This window comes from Mesoplodon mirus (assembly GCF_964341445.2).
Source record: "Mesoplodon mirus genome assembly, chromosome: 19".
Classification (NCBI taxonomy): Eukaryota; Metazoa; Chordata; class Mammalia; order Artiodactyla; family Ziphiidae; genus Mesoplodon; species Mesoplodon mirus.
Window position 1 is genome coordinate 54,803,354 of NC_138995.1, and position 18,006 is coordinate 54,821,359.

Below are 18,006 nucleotides of genomic sequence, written 5' to 3' on the forward strand. Positions count from 1 at the left end.
GGATCAAACCCGCGTCCCCTGCCTTGTAAGGCGATTCTTTACCACTGTACCACCAGGGAAGTCTGTGAAACATTAAATATTGAACATAGGTTTATCCATTTGGGGCTTCCTTTAGACATTTGGGTTTATTAGTAAACATGTTTTATGCCACACTGAGAAAATTTTCTATGAGAAAGTTTGTTTCTAGAAATTATAAAAAGTATTTGTAAATTTGCCAAGCCACAGAATGCTGATTAGAAGAAACAGTTCATAATTGTTTACTCTTTTATTTTCACTAAAAATTAAGGTTTCTAAGGGTTAAGAATTCTAATTAATATATGCAATTAAAGCTACTGGAAATAATAAGAGAAATAACTCGGTATGCAAGAAAACTAGGATATGGGTTTTTTTTTTTTTTTTTTTTTTTCTTTTTGCGGTATGCGGGCCTCTCACTGCTGTGGCCTCCCCCGTTGCGGAGCACAGGCTCCGGACGCGCAGGCCCAGCGGCCATGGCTCACGGGCCCAGCCGCTCCGCGGCATATGGGATCCTCCCAGACCGGGGCACGAACCCGTATCCCCTGCATCGGCAGGCGGACTCTCAACCACTGCGCCACCAGGGAGGCCCGGGTTTTTTTTTTTATTGTTGTTATTGTTTTAGAAAGGGTGTGAGGTATGGAGATGAATTTTTGTTGAGGAAGATGAAAGTGATTTTATCCTAAAGTAAAGCTGGTTATTTTGGAAAGGGAAAGAAACTGAAATGAACATAGATATTTGTAGAAGATTCATGGAAAAGGAATCTTGGGAAAGGAATTTTATGGTGTGATCAAGCTGGATAAGATTGAAAAAATTTGCTATAAAGGTTTTTTTTTTTAAATAAGCTTTAATATCAATAGTGTACTTATGAATAAAACTGGAACTTAACTTTCTTTCATCTGCTAAAATGACAAAGTTTGCTTCTACTATTGGTCTGCTTCTGAGAGGAGCTTGTAAAAGGTTTTTCCTTACTTTTTAAGCAATATGCCTAGAAAGGAAAGATTTTGTGTGTTTTTGTTAATTAATTAATTTATTTATTTGGCTGCATCAGGTCTTAGTTGTGGCACGTGGGATCTAGTTCCCTGACCAGGGATAAAACCCAGGCCCTTGCACTGGGAGCATAGTCTTAATCACTGGATCACCAGGGAAGTCCCTGTTTTTTCATATTTAAGGAAACCTTTTGTCTTTTTTTAAATATTTATTTTTATTTATTTATTTATTTGTCTGCACTGGGTCTTTTGTTTTTTTTAATTGTATTTTTTTGGCTGTGTTGGGTCTTTGTTGCTGCGCATGGGCTTTTCTCTAGTTATGGAGAGCAGGGGCTACTCTTTGTTGTGGTGTGCGGGCTTCTCATTGCGGTGGCTTCTCTTGTTGCAGAGCATGGGCTCTAAGCATGTGGGCTTCAATAGTTGTGGCACACAGGCTCAGTAGTTGTGGCTCGCGGGCTCTAGAGCGCAGGCTCAGTAGTTGTGGTGCACGGGCTTAGTTGCTCCGTGGCATGTGGGATCCACCCGGACCAGGGATCGAACTCATATCCCCTGCATTAGCAGTCTGATTCTTAACAACTGCACCACCAGGGGAGTGCACCGGGTGTTAATTGCGGCACATGGGATCTTTTAGTTGCCATGTGAACTCTTATTTGCAGCATGTGGGACCTTATTCCCTAACCAGGGATCGAACCTGGGCCGCCTGCATTGGGAGCACAGAGTCTTAGCCACTGAACCACCAGGGAGGTCTGAAACCTTTTGTCTTAAGTTATCTATGACTTATAGCAATTTGGTAAAGTATACCCTTGTAAACAAAAATGAAACATGTACTTTCTCTTCCTACCTGATCCCTCCAAAATTTGGAAATTCTTGCATATTATTTTCATTGCAATATAGTTACTTATTTACATAAGTTCAATAAAAATCTGTTCTCCTTGTAATAGGACAATTAGAAACACTGGCTCTATTACCAAGGTGTTGACTGGAATATTATATTCAAGAGAGATATGCATAGAGTCAAATATGACCAAACAGCTTTAAGGAACTGCCTTAACTTTGGCTTGACTTCCTGGACTCGAGGGGTTTTTAGCATTTAATCTGAGATTCCTTATAAAAAGTTCCAACAAAGTAGTCTTAAAAAGAGATTATATGGTCAATCACTGTTCTTGCTGCATTTATAATCAGGGCAAATTTAATGCAAATAAATTTAGTTTTACTGTGTATCTTTGATTAAAATGGCGGCAGTTGTAGAGAGAGAAATCTGTCTATATTTCAATCCTGCTAATAGTCTCTGAGATTTTGTTATGTAAACCGGACTGGATCCTGAATTCGTCTAGTATCCTCAAATATCTGGCTATGAATCTCCAAACTAATGTTTCAGTCAGTAAGAACAAAGACTGCCCTTGGGTCTCCTTGGAAGAGACTAACCATATCTTCCTCATTACCTGGATGGCAGCCAAACTTCAGGGACTTGAAACTTGGATATACATCTCACAGCTGAAAAAGGCTCTGCCTGGCATCCAATCCTGTACAAATGCCAGAGACCTCCATATCAAATTGACTAGGAAGAGATGTAGCTGACATTGAGGTAGACTGCTTCCTCCCAAGATGCCAGATAAAGACTTCTTACTTTAGCTAAATATAAAACACTTCCATTCTTCTTCCCTTTCTTTCCTTTACTCTGGCATTGGTCTGGAAAGATAATGCCATTATCCGTTTCTCTCAGGCCATTGTTAAGGGAGATAACTGGGAGATAGCTGGATTTGTCATCAAAAACTCTGATCTGTCCGTGATTCTAGAGACCGCCCTGGTCCATTTCCCTTTCTCTTGTTAAACCCAAACATGGGTAAATTTTTGTCCAGGCTCTGTGTAAAGAAATGGACATAAGGAAAGAATAACAAGAATAAAACTCCCTGTTTGGTCTAGAGACCATTAAAATTTTACTGGCCTCCGTGGCTGTCACCTCTCCAGTCCTGAGCCACAGATTCAGGCGTGAACAGCTTGGAGACATACATGTCTCTGGGGTTGCCTCCATAGGGAGAGCCTTTCTCCCTTGAGTTGGACTTAGTGCCAATAAACGTATGATCAGAAATCTCTCCCTAACATTAGGAAAACTGGCCAATTCCACAGCCAAAGCAATAGCAGCCCAACAACCATTACTTGACTTGTTAACTAAAATAGTTTTGGACAATCACATAGCCCTTGATTACCTACCTGCTGAAGAAAGAGGCATCTATGCAATAGCAAGTACCTTTTTCACATGGATAAATGTCTCTGGAGAAGTAGAAACTCAATTACACAAGATCAGGGAACAAGCGCATTGGTTACAACAAATTTCATCTAACTGTTCATGGTCCTTTAACTTGTTCAGTTGACTACCCTCAGGTCTGGGTTCATGGTTCAGGATGATTATACAAACTGGATTTGTCATACTACTTTAAATTCTGCTTTGCATAATTATTTTAAAACTTTACATCTCTTGCCTGTCAAACCTCTGCAGAAACAATGCACTAAATAGAATAATGTTGGCTCAGTGCTTTGCAGTGAATTCGGTACCTTCCTGGTACTGAAGGACAAAAATTATTCTAATAAGGAACAGAAGACCCAACTTTTGATCAGCTGTGCTTTCAGAGAAAGATCTTGATCAAAAGGAGGAAATGTGAAAATGTGTTAAGGAAACCTAACTCAAAATTGGAGTCAAGAAGCTGTGAAGAGGGATTCCCTGGTGGCACAGCGGTTAAGAATCTGCCTGCCAATGCAGGGGACATGAGTTCGAGCCCTGGTCTGGGAAGATCCCATATGCCACGGAGCAACTAAGCCCATGCACCACAACTACTGAGCCTGTGCTCTAGAGCTTGCAAGCCACGTGCCACAACTACTGAAGCCCGTGCGCCTAGAACCCGTGCTCTGCAACAAGAGAAACCACCGCAATGAGGAGCCCGTGCACCTCAATGAAGAGTAGCCCCTGCTTGCTGCAATGAGAGAAAGCCTGTGCGCAGCAATGAAGACCCGACACAGCCAAAAATAAATAAATAAATTTATGAAAAATTAATAAATTAAAAAAATATTGCAGTAAAAATATCATTTATCTTGATAACTGAGTTTTTGGCACCCCCTTAAATTTTGCACCCAATGCCAGCTTATTGATCCTAGTCCTGACTAGTTCTGACCAAACTGCGTGACTGAGTGCAGAAGGATCCCCCACCTCATTTCTGGCCCCCTCTTGACATCCCCCCAAAAGCCTTGGATTCCCCCACAGGTAAAAGGTATATAAATCCTCACTGCCTAGCATGAGATCTGGGCCCTGATCACCTCTCAGACCTCATGTCCTAGAACTCCCTCCCTTGTCACTCTGCTCCAGCCACACCAGCCACCATGATTCTCCCCAGACACATCAGGCTCACTTCTGCCTCAGGACCTTTGCACGTCCATGCCCTTTGCCTGGAATGCTCTTCCTCCTAATGTCCACATGGCTTGTTTCCTTACTTTATTAAGATAGAAGAATGTTACCTTTTTAGATGGGATTTCCCAGACCACTCTATCAAAAATAGCACACTCCCTCTCCCAAATCATTTGGCTATTTAGTGGCATAAAACAATGATTTAATATTTCTCACAAGTCTGAGGGTTGGCTGGGCTCAGCTGGATGGTTCTTTTACTTCCACATGGTATTGGCTAGGGTCACTCCTGTGGGTCACTCCTGTGCATTCAGCTGGAGCTCAGCTGGGGCTGGAACATCCTAGATGGCTTCAGGCTCATCTCCATGGGGTCTCTGTTTCTCCATGGGGTCTCTACAGCAGGGTAGCAGGACCTCTATATGGTAGCTCAGGGCTCTGAGAAGGAGAAAGCAGAAGCTTTCCTCTTAAAGCCTGGGCCTAGAAATCCCAGAATGTCATTTCTTCTACATTCTGTTGATCAAAGCAAGTCATAAGTCCAGCTCAGATCCTGGAAAGGACAGAGACTCCCCCTCTTGATGGGAAGAGTGGCATGTGTCCACGGAGATGGGAGAAATTGTTGGCAGCCATAGTTACAGGTGGTCTACCAGCCCTCCACCCCACCCTGTACCCTTGCTATCTTGTTCTTCTTTTTTCTTATCACTATCGGACACTACCTTATTTTTGTTTATTACCTATATCTTTCCAAAAATATAAGGTCCATGAGGGCAAAGGCCATCTGTGTCTTGTTCACCAGTGTGTCAGTGCCCAGAACTGTGTCCAGATCCAGAAGGCAGCCAATACGTATTTGAATGAATGAATGAATGAATCCCTGGGGACACGCTTCAGGTTTCCCCAGGATGATGGCAAATGGCAGGAAGGTGAAGGTCATAATATGTAGATATTTCTAAGGCGGTGCTTTAGGATTTTTCAGAGACACACAGAGGAAGGACAAAGAGGAAAGGAGGATGAGAAGCGAGAAGGAGAAATGGGAGGAGGAAGAGGAGGCAGAGGACCGGGAGCTTCCGGAAGGAAGCACCAGGGACCGTCTTAGTCCTGGCTGTATCTCCAGCCTTGACCAGCACAGGGCCTGGCACAGAGCAGGTGTTCAGAAAACATGTGCTGAGTGAGTAACTTTCTCCAAAAACCCTTCGCTGACTTGGCACCTCAACACACTGCTGGGTCAGGCATCCCCTGGCTCTCGCAGCCCTCTGGGCCATTCCATCCCCACCTCACCTACTGTGGGTTGTCACGGTCAGGGCGTGGGTCTGTGTTCCCCACGGGACTCTGAGTCCTGTGGGGACAGGACTGGGGCTGTCTTGGCCACTGCCGGGTCCCGAACATCAACCAATGGGCCTTGGTCCATAGTAAACGTATATCGCACAAACTTCCTCCCTGCGGGAAATACTGTCTGCGTCATTGCTGTGTTCCCGGACTGGCAGATGCAGCATGAACACTCAGGAAACACCTTCATCGATTCTAAGATGCACCCCTTTCATCCCCCCTGAATTTTAGCAATTCTGAAATCAGGAAGAGTCACTGTCGATGGCGCTTTACAGCCAGGCAGCCATTGTGATGTAGCTGGCACTGCCTGGGTGTGATCATGGAGCTGCCTTTTCTTTTTTTTGTTTTTGATGGTTAGCAGTTTTTAGCAGTAAAGTTTTTTTGTTCATTTTTGTTTTTTTTAAAAAAAATTTTAATTGAAGTATAGTTGATTTACAATGTTGCATTAATTTCTGCTGTACAGCAAAGTGGTTCAGTTATACATATATGTATATATTCTTTTTTTTTCAGGTGGGAGAACAGAATTCTAGACCAGGTTAAATGAGTTACTCCATCTGACAGGCTTCACACACACCTGGCACATCATAAATGCCAGTAAGTGAACACTCAGCCTTAGTGTGTGAGCAAGTCAGCACACCTACCAGCCCGGGGGGTGTGTAGGAGCAGGGGTGAGTGTGAGTCACATCTCTGGACCAGCACAGGGACTGTTCAGGTCTAAACAAATGTTTGTGGAATGGCCAAGTAACTGAGTGAATTACTGGGCAAATGAGAGCTCCCTCTCAGCTTAGCGTCTTTGCATATGTTGGTTCCTTAGCCTGGATGCACCTCCCTAGCAGGCGATCTGGCTCCCTCCTACTCATCCTTCAGGTCTCAGCTCAGATGCCTGTTCCTCCAGGAAGCCCTCCTTGAATCCTGAGCTGGGTCAGGTGGCCCCTTGGTACTCCCACAGTCCTCTGGGGTCCCCCATCCCAGTCTGGCCCCATGTGGGCCATCACTCTCTGGGGATGGATCTGACTCCGCCACTGGACTATGAGTCCTGTGGGGACAGAGCCTGGGGCTGTCTTGATCATTGCTGCGTTCCCAGCACCTAGCCCAGGACGGGGCCTGGAGAGGTGCTAAATGTTTGATGAATGAAGAGAGAAGAGGAGACTTGGCAGACAGGCATGGGTTCAGCCTCTCTCTGGCTGGCGCTCTCAGGAGCTTGGAGAAGCGCCCCTGGCAGCGTGCCAGCCTGCATTGGATGCATTTGTGCAGGTGCCTGGCAGCTGTCTTGGCCCACAGTCACCCGGGGCTGCTACCATCCCCCTTTCCTCCAACCTGGAGCCTCCAAGGGCCAAGCCTAGCCTCATGTACTTCTGGGGCCCCGGATCACGGCTGGCCACACGGATTAGGAGCTGGAGCAGAATGAATGGATGTGGTGGGTTTCAGGGGATTTCATCTGTGTACATTGTCTGCATGAGTAACTGTGTCTCTTCCAGTCGGCAAGTTTGCGTGTGCCTGAATGTGTGTTGCTTGCGTGGCTGTTATATCTGTACGTTTGCCTGCGTTTGGCTTTTCTGTAATGACTCTGTATTTGAGGGTCTGTGTCTTTCCTTTCCCTTTCGGGCCAGGGTTGCGTGGCTGTGGATTCTGGGGAGGAAACTTAGTCTGTGTGTTTGCTGTCTGGGAATTTCTGAGAATATTTTTTCATCTCTTGGTCTCTGGGTTTGTGTGGTGGAGTGGTGGCCCCATGAGCAGCTGGGGGGTGGGGTCCTGGGCCCACCATGGGACCCCACCCTCTGACATCACCCTCACATTATTGTACCAGGGCTGGCTGACCACTAAGCTGCGGTTTGCTATTATAATGGATCCTAGCAATGGGCCCTGACCTTGTGCTAACCGCGGGGCGGGGGGGGGGAGCCCCACCAGCGGGGAGAGTGAGAGGGGAGAGAGAGCCTACAGGGCAGATGAGTGCCCCAAGGGCAGGGCTCTCCAGCTGGGCCCTGTTCAATCCCAGTCCCAGCTCCCTCAACCCTAAGCCCACCCCAGGGGCCACTGGCCTGTCCGCCCCTTGCATTGGGACCTGTCCTAGGATCCCCCTCTCCTCTACCCAGGCCATGCCCTGGGATGGGTTAAGGGGACAGGGCACAGGAGGGACTGGGTATAGCCTGGGGGAAATGCCCCGACCTGGGCTGGGGGATCAGACCTGGAGGGAACAGTGGAATAAGGACGGTCTTCTGTAGGAGGTTGGGTGCGGCTGGGGACGGGGGTAGCCGAGGAGAGAAGGGGGAGGCAAAGACGTGTGGTTGAAGGAAGAGCAGCTCTTCAGAGGGACCTGGGTTTGAGTCCCGGCTGTGCCTCTGAGCGGGGACATCCCTTGTCTAGTCTGAGCCTCAGTCTGTCTCCGTCCGATGGGGACAGTGATCCCTGACCTGAGCGTCTCTCCCAGGGTTCTCTGAAGAGTCTTAGTCAATGAGGAAGTGTATTTTAGAGGCGATGGACAAGAAGAGCGTGTGACTGGGAAGAGGGAGGCCAGGGAAGCTCCAAGGTGAGGAGGATGGGATCACAGGAGAGACCATCATGACAGGCTCTGAGAGGTGGGAGGGGACTTGGCCTAGCAAGGCCTGACAAACAGGGCTGGGTGTTTAATGAGACGCCCGGTGTGGGGGGCGCCACCCCCCATGCCTGGCTGCACCCAAGAATGTCTTCAAAGATGGCCTAGAGAAAGATGATGGGGCTCACGATGGTCACAGCAGCCCTGTGACGTGGCCAAGGTTATCTTCCATGGTGCAGATGGTGCAGGCGAGGCTCAGAGAGGGCAGGGACGTCACACAGCTCAGAATATTAATAATGATCAGAACAATGACGATGATGCTGATAACGCAGACCACCTGCTTTGGGTCGGACACTATCTTATTTGATTATTATTTTATTTTATTTTTGGCCACACCTCAAGGCTTTTGGAATCTCAGTTCCCCGACCAGGGATCGAATCCTGGCCCCCTGCAGTGGACGCTCGTAGTCCTAACCACTGGACCACCAGGGGATTCCCCGGGCACTATTTTAAGTGCTTTATATGTATGAACTCATTTCATTTTCAACAGCCCTAGGAGGTGGTTCGCTATTATGATCGTCATGATCCTCATGTATAAGATGAGGAACGTGAGGCACAGCTAAGGAACTTGCCCCAGATCTCTCAGCCAGTATGTGGTAGGGCCCGGATTGGATCCCAGGCAGTGTGGCTCCAGGGTCTGGGTCCCCTTGGTCATCACTTCACACTGCTTCCGATCGCAGCAGAAGAGCAGGGCTCTCTGCCTGGTTGGCAGGAGCTGGGCTGAAGCCCCTTCCGTTGCAGGTCTGGCTAAGTAAATTTCGGGGCCCAGTGCAAAATGAAAATGCAGGGCCCCTGCTTCAAATAGTTACAATTTTCATCAGTGTCATCAGAGTATTAAGCAAAGAGCTGGGCCTTTTAAGTGTGGGGCCCCGTGTGACTGCATGGGTATCAAGCTGCCCATAAAACGGTCCGAGTTCCTAGGTTATTCCAAAGACTTTTCAGCCCCTCAGTAGGCAGGTCAGTCATTACACCCATGAAGCGGAGAAGCAAACAGGCTCAGAGATGTGCCCCAGGCTACACAGCAAGTTAGTTTTGCCCCAGGCCACTCAGCAAGTTAGTGTCAGAGATGGGTTGGGAACCTGGGCCTACCAAACTCCAAAGCCCCCTACCTCGTGTCCAAAACGTACCCCGGGTTTTTGAGAAGGAGAGGGTTGCGGGGCTCCAGAGGGACTCCCCTTATATCCTCGGCTTGTCTGTCTCCCTGCCCCACGCCAAGGCCCGGGAGGCGTGAACGGCTCCCTTCTCCCTGCTCCCCCGCAGACGCTGAGGATCACGTGTCCGTCCGAGGCTCTCCCCCAGCCCCCGCGCCCTCTGAACCGCCGGTCACCATGGCTACTTCGAAGTTGCCAGCGGTGCCCGGGGAGGAGGAGAACACCATCCTCACGGCCAAGGAAGAGCTGGAGGCCCTGCGCACCGCCTTCGAGTCGGGCGATATCCTCCAGGCCGCCTCCTGCCTCCGGGAGTTGCACCCGGCTGGAGGTGGGCGTCACAGGCGAGTCCGGGGAGGCAAGTCGTCCCTCATTAACGCCCTCCGCGGCCTGGGCGCCGAGGACCCCGGCGCGGCCCTCACTGGCGTCGTAGAGACCACGAGGCAGCCCTCGCCCTACACGCACCCGCAGTTTCCAGACGTGACCCTGTGGGACCTGCCGGGGGCCAGCTCTCCAGGCTGCCCGGCCGACAAGTCCACCTGAAGCAGGTGGACTTCGGCCGCTATGATGTCTTCCTGCTGGTCTCCCCCCGCCGCTGCGGCGCCGTGGAGACCCGCCTGGCCTCCGAGATCCTGCGCCAGGGCAAACAGTTCTACTTTGTGCGCACCAAGGTAGACGAGGACCTGGCGGCCACGTGCACCCAGCGACCCTCGGGCTTCAGCGAGGCGGCGGCCCTGCAGGAGATCCGGGAGCACCGCGCCGAGCGGCTGCGTGGGGCCGGCGTGACGACCCGCACGTCCTCCTCGTGTCCAACCTCTCGCCCGCGCGCTACGACTTCCGCTGCTCGTGTCCACCCGGGAGCACGATCTGCCCGCGCGCCGTCGGCAGGCCGGCCTGCTGTCGCTGCCCGACATCTCGCTGGAGGCCCTGCGGAAGGAGGAGGACATGCTCCAGGAGCAGGTGCTCAAGACGGCCCTGGTGTTGGGCGTCATCCAGGCTCTGCCTGGGCCCGGCCAGCGGCCGCCTACGACGATGCGCTGCTCCTCTGCTCGCTGCGCGGCTACCACCGCAGCTTCGGCCTGGACGACGACTCGGTAGCCAAGCCGGCCGAGCAGGTGGGCAAACAGGCCGGTGACCTGCGCTCGGCCATCCTCTCCCCGCTGGCCAACGAGGTCTCGCCCGAGACTGTCCTGCGGCTCTACTCCCAGTCGTCCGACGGTGCCATGCGGGTGGCCCGGGCCTTTGAGAAGGGCATCCCCCTGTTCGGAACGCTGGCGGCCGGGGGGCATCAGCTTCGGCACCGTCTACGCCAGGCTCCGGGGCTGCCTCAACGAGATGGCCGAGGATGCCCAGCAGGTCCGCATCAAGGCCTTGGAGGAGGAGGGGTCCCAGCCTGAGGTTAGCCTGCAGGTGGCTGGTGACAACGGCATGGAAAAGCGGGCATCCGGGGAGGGGAGCGGCGAGGAAGACCCGCTCTCGACCTGCCAGAAGCTCGGCCTCCTCCTCAAGTACGTTCTCGACAGCTGGAAGAAGCGAGATTTGTTGGAAGACAAATGAAAGTGCAGCCCCCAACCTCCTGCCTCACCCACAAACCAAGCCTTATCGAAACCAACCAAACAGACAAAAAAGGCTGATGTGGTGAAAATGAGAGCTGCAGTTGCTGAGGGGCGGGGTGTGGAGGGCTGAGGGTGACAGGTGGGCCCAAGTCCAAGTCCTGAACCTGGGATAGGAATTGATCTTGGGAGGGAGACGTTCAAGGTATGGATGGGGGGGGGGGAGGGTCAGAGCTCTTTAACAGTCTCTCTCTCCCTGGTCCCCAAGTGACCATGAGGGATTTGGGGGCGACAGGACAGCCCGGCCTGGATCCAAGACAGGAGCCCACTGTCAACTTGGGTGGGTGGCTGAGTGGGCACTGGGGCCTGCAATCATGTCCCTTTCTGAGAACCCCAGAGTCCCAAAGGCCTGCTCTGGTGGGAGAGGGGTGGCCAACGCGTGCCCGGGCTCGGCACGATGGTGCCTAGCAACTGGGTTAAACAGAGGAGGGGGAGATGGGACATCCTGGGCCAGCCCTGCTGCCTGTGAGTGATGGTGGGGGTGGGTGGCAGGGAGAGGGGAGGCCAGGTGGCCACGGGAAACCGTGGGGAAACTGGGGGAACAGAATGAGAGCGGAGGTGGTGAGAGGGCAGGTGGGCAATTCTGTGAGCATGCAAGGAGGGAAGAGGCAGGGGCGCAACCGGCCACCTAGAACGAGTCTCATTTCAGAAAGATGGTGAGTGGGTCCGCGTGTGGATGTGTGTGGCGGCGAGCTTGCTGGTGTATCTGTGATTGGGAGGAATCTTGGTACGTCTCTGTGATTTGGATGCTGTGGTCTAAGACCGTGAATAGTTGGCTGAGACTGGGGTTCTGGGTCTGTGTGTGTGTGGCTGCGTGGCTGGGTGCAGATGTTGGGGATGGTGCTGAAAGGGCACAGGTCTGACAGTGAGGGCGCCTGTTGGGATTTCTGTGCGAGGCTTTGAATGACAGAGGGTGTGTAACACACTGAGTGATGGTATTAGCCTGGCCCAGGAGACCCTGGGAACCCAACTGGTTGGCACATCCTCTGGCTCTGTGCTTGGCTCTTTGGCTGCATGAAGAAGTGAATCTGACACCCTTATCTGCTCAAGCCCAAACTCACATGCTGAGTCAACGGTCATGCATGTTTAAAAATGAACCACCAGACTGGGGGGATTAGACAGGACAGGGGTTGCCCCAAGAGCATCTGTGGCCTTGGATGAGGGTCAGGGAAAGGTGGGATTTAGGTGCAGAGAAGGGCGAGTTTCCAGAAATTCAGAAGGCAGCTCTGGTGCTGTGAAGGTGGCCTCACTAATACGCCCTGAGGGTGTTCCAGAACGTGGTGATGGTTCTAGCTTCATCTGGGGGCCTCACATTACCCCTGACTCTGGGAAACAGACTAACAGGGTCCACTTTTACCTGGAGGATTAATGGCAGTGCCAGTTTTCTTTGCTGAAGGGCTCTGTGCTTTGCAAAAGATTCCCCTCTTCCCAGAAGGCCTCCCATTGGCTCTGCAAGGACTACTTGGGGTTCATGTGGACCTTTTGGCACCAAAGGAGGTGCGAGGGACCATGGTAGGGATATCCCAGACCCCCTAGATGCACAAGAAAGAAGATCCCTTCCAAATCCATTCTCAAAAACACAGCCCACATCCCTATACCTGTGGACCCTCAGACATCATCCTAAGCACAGGACTCGCCGACCCCAAGTGGCTGAGATGGAAAGTTCAGGCCTGCTCTCACCACACTGGGCCTAAGGTTAAGAGAGACAGCCTGGGTGACTTTTCTTTCTTTTTTTTTTTTTTTTTTTTTGCGGTACGCGGGCCTCTCACTGCTGTGGCCTCTCCCGTTGCGGAGCACAGGCTCCGGACGCGCAGGCCCAGCGGCCATGGCTCACGGGACCAGCCGCTCCGCGGCATGTGGGATCTTCCCAGACCGGTGCACGAACCCGTGTCCCCTGCATCGGCAGGCAGACTCTCAACCACTGCGCCACCAGGGAAGCCCACCTGGGTGACTTTTGTCTCCTGCTTCCAACTGGTGGCCTCGTCCTGTCCCTTCTGCCTCCATCTCTCCCTTTCCCACCTTCCATCTCAACCCCCAGCCCCTGTTCCAGCTGAGGCCTCCCCCTCCCCACCTAGGTCTTGCCCCAGCCCCTCACCTTGTCTCCCAGGCCCCAGTCTCATGCACCGTAAGGCCACGAGGGCTCGTTTTAAAATTATTTTTATTATTTATTTATTTATGGGCCACGCCACGTGGCTTGCAGGATCTTAGTTTCCCAACCAGGGATCGAACCCAGGCCCTCGGCAGTGAAAGCGCACAGTCCTAACCACTGGACCGTCAGGGTGTTCCCAGGAGGGCTCTTTCTAATGTCCACCTCGGACCCCTCCCTTCCCTGCTCAGAACCCTTCCATGGCTACCCACAAATAAAGATCCAGCTCAGCCCAATGTTCCAAGCCCGTCTCTTCCTGAACCTTGCCAGCAGTAAGACCCGGAGTCTTCCTAAAACAGCAGAGCTGGGAGGGCTCGGAGGAGTCATCTCTCCACTCCACAGGTGAGGAAACTGACACCACCCCCCCTCACAGAGGGGAAAATAAAGGCTCCAGAGGGGATATATCTTGCCCCACGTCACCCCGCAAGTCCCTGGCACGGCTGGGATTAGATGCCGGCACGCAATCCCAGGATGTAAACGTGGCTGCCCGTCCATCACACTGGTGAGGCCTCAGAGGCCTAGAGGCAGGACGGGGCTTGCCTAGGTGTGCCCTGTGGTTCCCGAGCACATGCACGTACTCAGGAGCCAGGCAGAGAGGATGAGTAATGTTTCCACAAATGCACTAGACCCGTCTCTCTTGCTAGTGCTGGAAATGCAGCACCCAAAGAGGTCTTGGCACGTAGTGGGGGCTTAGCTGTGCAAAGATTTGGGGGGGGGGGTTGTATGGCAAAAGGATCAGAGGGAGCTGGCCCATATCCTGGTTCTGGTGCAGGCTGTAAGACATTTAGCAAGGGACCTTTATCTCCCTGAGGCTCAGTTTTCTGCTCTGTAGAATGGGCACTTGATGAAATCATGTATATGGTTAGAACAGTGGCTGGCCCAGAGTAAACATCAAATAAACCTGATCTATGATTACCAGCAATGATGAAGATTCCAGATCTTAATCACTGCCCTTTATGGTTGATCCCAGTGCCTGGTGCATGGTAAATGCCCCCCCAACTTCAAGACTTTGAATTCCAGGACCAAAAGACCTCAGCCCCATTCCCAATATACCCAGGAATTAGCTGGAGGCCTTGGGCAAGTGATCTATCGTTTCAATGCCAAATATGGATAGGAAGGGAAGGAATCTTTTCTGGCTGTTTTGAGGATTTCATGAGATACTCCAGGAGGAGAAGCTGGTGGTGATGAATAAATGCGAACTTAAATAAAGCACTTAGCACCGGGCCTGGCATCCTGTAACACTCAGTGCTATTACTGGTGATGCCGCAAATACTTCAGGCTGAGGGATGTAGAGAAGAGAGGGCAACTCAGAGTGAAAATACTCCCTTACCTGTCCTGTCATCAAGTCCTGAAGACGGGGAGCTGGGGGTCAGGCAGCCCATGGCAAGCAAAGTCTTCCAATCATGCCTCAGCCAGTCCAAGATACTGGAGCTCTCGAAGGACACCAGGGCTCTGAAGGAGGCCTTTGAGGCGGGGGACCTGCCAGCAGTAGCCGCCAAGTTACAATCTACGCTTCATCCTCTGGAGAATGTCGGGCTGGACATTGGTGTTACCGGGGGAAAACGGGCTCAGGCAAGTCGACCTTTGTCAACGCCATCCAGGGGCTGGGGGGGCGAGGACCCCACCTCGGCCTGCACGGGTGTGGTGGAAATGACCATGGGCCCCACGCCATACCCGCACCCCAAGTACCCCAACATCGTCATCTGGGACCTGCCGGGCATAGGCGCACACGCCTTCTGGGCTGACAAATACCTCCAGCGGGTGCTGCCGGGCCGGTATGACTTCTTCTTCATCATTACGTTGGAGAGCTTCGCTGCCAACCTTGTCCAGCTGGCCCTTGAGATCCGGGGCGGCGGGGCAAGCGCTTCTACTGCATCCACTCCAAGGTGGATGTGGGCATCGCCGCCTCGTGCAGCCACCACCCCAGCTCCTTCTCGGAGGAGAGGGTGCTCATCCAGATCCGGGACGACTGTGTGCAGAGGCTGGAGGGTGAGGGGCGGGCTCTGGAGGGCTGAATTCTCTCTTTTTTTTTTTTTGGCCGAGCATCTTGTGGGATCTTAATTCCCCAACCAGGGATTGAACCCGGGCCCTTGGCAGTGAAAGCACAGAGTCCTAACCGCAGGACTGCCAGGAAATTCCTATCTATTTCCTTATTTATTTATTATTTTTATTTTTTTTTTTTTTTGCGGTACGCGGGCCTCTCACTGTTGTGGCCTCTCCCGTTGTGGAGCACAGGCTCCGGACGCGCAGGCTCAGCGGCCATGGCTCACGGGCCCAGCCGCTCCACGGCACGTGGGATCTTCCCGGACCGGGGCACGAACCCGTGTCCCCTGCATCGGCAGGCGGACTCCCAACCACTGCGCCACCAGGGAAGCCCCTTACTTATTTTTTTAATTTTTAGTTTTTATTTATTGTGGGGGGGGATGGATTCTTGAGGGCTTGCCTCCCCCTTCCCCAGCATCTTCCCACGGAGGCCCACAGTGGGGTGAGGGATTGCCCAGGGTCACACGGCCCCCATGGTGAAATGCTGCTTACAGCTGCCATTTCAGTCACCTGTGATGGAGACCAGTCACTTGCATTAAGGAAAAAAAAGGGTAGGTACTGGCTTACGTATTGGCCAAGTTAGAGCAGTGCAAATGCTATCCGCCCATGCCCACGCAGATGCTGGCAACACGTCGCGGCCAGCAGCTAACGTTTCTTGAGGGCTCACCAGAGGCCACGAACCACTTTCACCAGCTCAGTTCACCACCATGCCACCCCTAGGAGGTAGGTTACAATCATCCCTTGGTTTTACAGATAAGTACAGGAAAGCCCAGAGAGGTCTGGTAACTAGCCTGATGCCACACAGGGCGTAGGGGGCGAGGCTGGGATCTGAACTCAGGCAGCCTAGCTCCAGGGCTGACAGTCTTAAGCCACATGCTGTGTAGACCCAGCTTGCACCTGGGCAGCTCTCAGGACAGCTGGGTCGGCTTGGCGCGGGAACCCCCCGGAAGTGCTTTTGTCTCCTGCAGCGGAGGGCCTCAAGGACCCCAAGGCCTTCCTGCTGTCCATGTTTGCGTTGGGCAAGTACGCCTTCCGCCCGCTGGAGGAGTCGATGGTGAGGGGCCTAGAGAGCCACAAGTGGCACGCGTTCCTGGTGGCCCTGCCCATCATCTCCAAGCCCATGCTGGAGCGGAAGGTGGCTTCACTACGGCAGCACATCTGGCTGGTGGCCATGGTGGCCTGCGGGGCCAACCCGAGTCCCGTGCCGGGCGTGCCGGAAGTGGCCTGCGACCTGCACACACACGCTCACCCGCTCCCTGGAGGGCTACCGCTGCAGCTTCGGCTTGGACGAGGGCTCCCTCGTCAGGCTGGCGGAGCAGATGGGCCGGCCCCTGCACAAGATCCTGGAGGCGCTACTGGGCCCGAAGACCACAATCACCGAGGCGCTGGTGGTGGAACTGCTGGGCCAGGCCTCCGGGGATGCCTCGGTGTTCAGCCAGGAGCCCCTCAACGAGCCCATCCTGGGCTCCCTGGCCGCCTGCGGCCTCTCGTCACCACTGTTTACCGGATGCTCCGCACCTCCCTGGACGTGGACACCTAGAGCGTGCTGGCTGAGGCCTCCCTCGACAACCCCGAACACAAGCTCCCAGGTAAGTCCAGTCAAGGATCCCAGCCCTGAGCCTGGGCCAGCTGGAGGTGGCAGTGAGGGGCTGGGAGCACACAGGCTCCACCTGTGCCCAGGCTGGGTGGCACTGGGGGACGGGAAGAAACTCAGCGGCAACTCTCCTGGACTGCACCCGTGTGCTCTCGTGCTTCTGTGCCCTGGGTCTCACGCTCTCGCTGGCATTGCCCCCACCTTCCCTACTCTGGTGAACCCACACACCAACCAGCACTCCCCTGGGAAGCCGGGGGAGGGAACGGCACACGGGAGTGCTAAGTTCTGATAAGGCAGAGAAGAGCCAGCTGCCAGAAAGGGGTCCGCGCAGATTGGGGCACGGCGCACAGGATGCAGAAGCATTTCCGTAAGAGGGCAGTGAACAGCTCTCAAGGGCCTGGGGGGTCATGAAGGGAGGTTCCTGCCTAAGGTCTCAGCCAGCGGTGGCAGGGCCAGAGCCTGCCCTGGGCCTCGTGCCTCCCAGACCTGGGGTCTGCAGACTCCCCACTTCTGGCCGGACCTTCTCTGGCCTGACTGCTTTCTTTACTGACCTCTACTCTGCCCTTTTCAGCTGTGCTTTTTTTCTCAAAAGACCTCGGGATTCCCGTGACCTGGACACCAGGACTGTATACAGGGTATGTCAGAGGGCAGGGGGAAGCCAGGGAGACCAAAGTGGCATGGGGGGTGGTGGACAGACCAGATCAGCTGGTTGGACTGGAACCAACTGCTTTACTGAAGGGTGGAGTGGTACGATTTGAGGGTCAGAACTAGTTTGGGATTAGGGTGTGGTGAACAGACCAATCTGGAGACATACTTTGGGAAACACCAAACTAGGATGATGTACCCTATTTCCCTGAGCAGGTGAGGATAGGTACTAGATTGAACTGTATGGTGTATTTAATTGAGGGTAGGTTCTGGATTAAAGGGAGGGACCATTTCTCAGCAAGAGCAGTTGAGGTTTAGAGGAAGGAAGCCACTGTGTGTAAGGGTAACATCACGTGTAAGGGTAACATGAGTACTTGAACAAGGGTAGAACCTGTTTTGACTAAGGGGAAGTACAGCTGGCCCCCTGTATCCGAGGGTTCCACATCCGTGGATTCAACCAACCTTGCATTGAAAATATTTGAAAAAAAAATTCCAGAAAGTTCCAAAAAG

The 18,006-nt window shown here is 52.8% G+C and overlaps 1 protein-coding gene and 1 pseudogene across 2 annotated transcripts; both read left to right on the forward strand.

Annotated features, from left to right (window-relative positions):
• Positions 1–9,286: 9,286 nt before the first annotated feature.
• LOC309794993 (interferon-inducible GTPase 5-like) lies at positions 9,287–11,012 on the forward strand (annotated as a pseudogene). Its single transcript has one exon. The product of its transcript is annotated as an interferon-inducible GTPase 5-like (transcript).
• A 3,582-nt stretch (positions 11,013–14,594) lies between these two features.
• On the forward strand, positions 14,595–17,461 carry LOC309794802 (interferon-inducible GTPase 5-like; the record flags this gene model as incomplete). Its single annotated transcript, XM_082606687.1, has 5 exons — positions 14,595–14,985; positions 15,057–15,203; positions 16,226–16,476; positions 16,520–16,846; positions 17,444–17,461. The coding sequence occupies 5 exons, from the start codon at positions 14,595–14,597 to the stop codon at positions 17,459–17,461; spliced, it is 1,134 nt and encodes a 377-aa protein (XP_082462813.1).
• Positions 17,462–18,006: the final 545 nt, after the last annotated feature.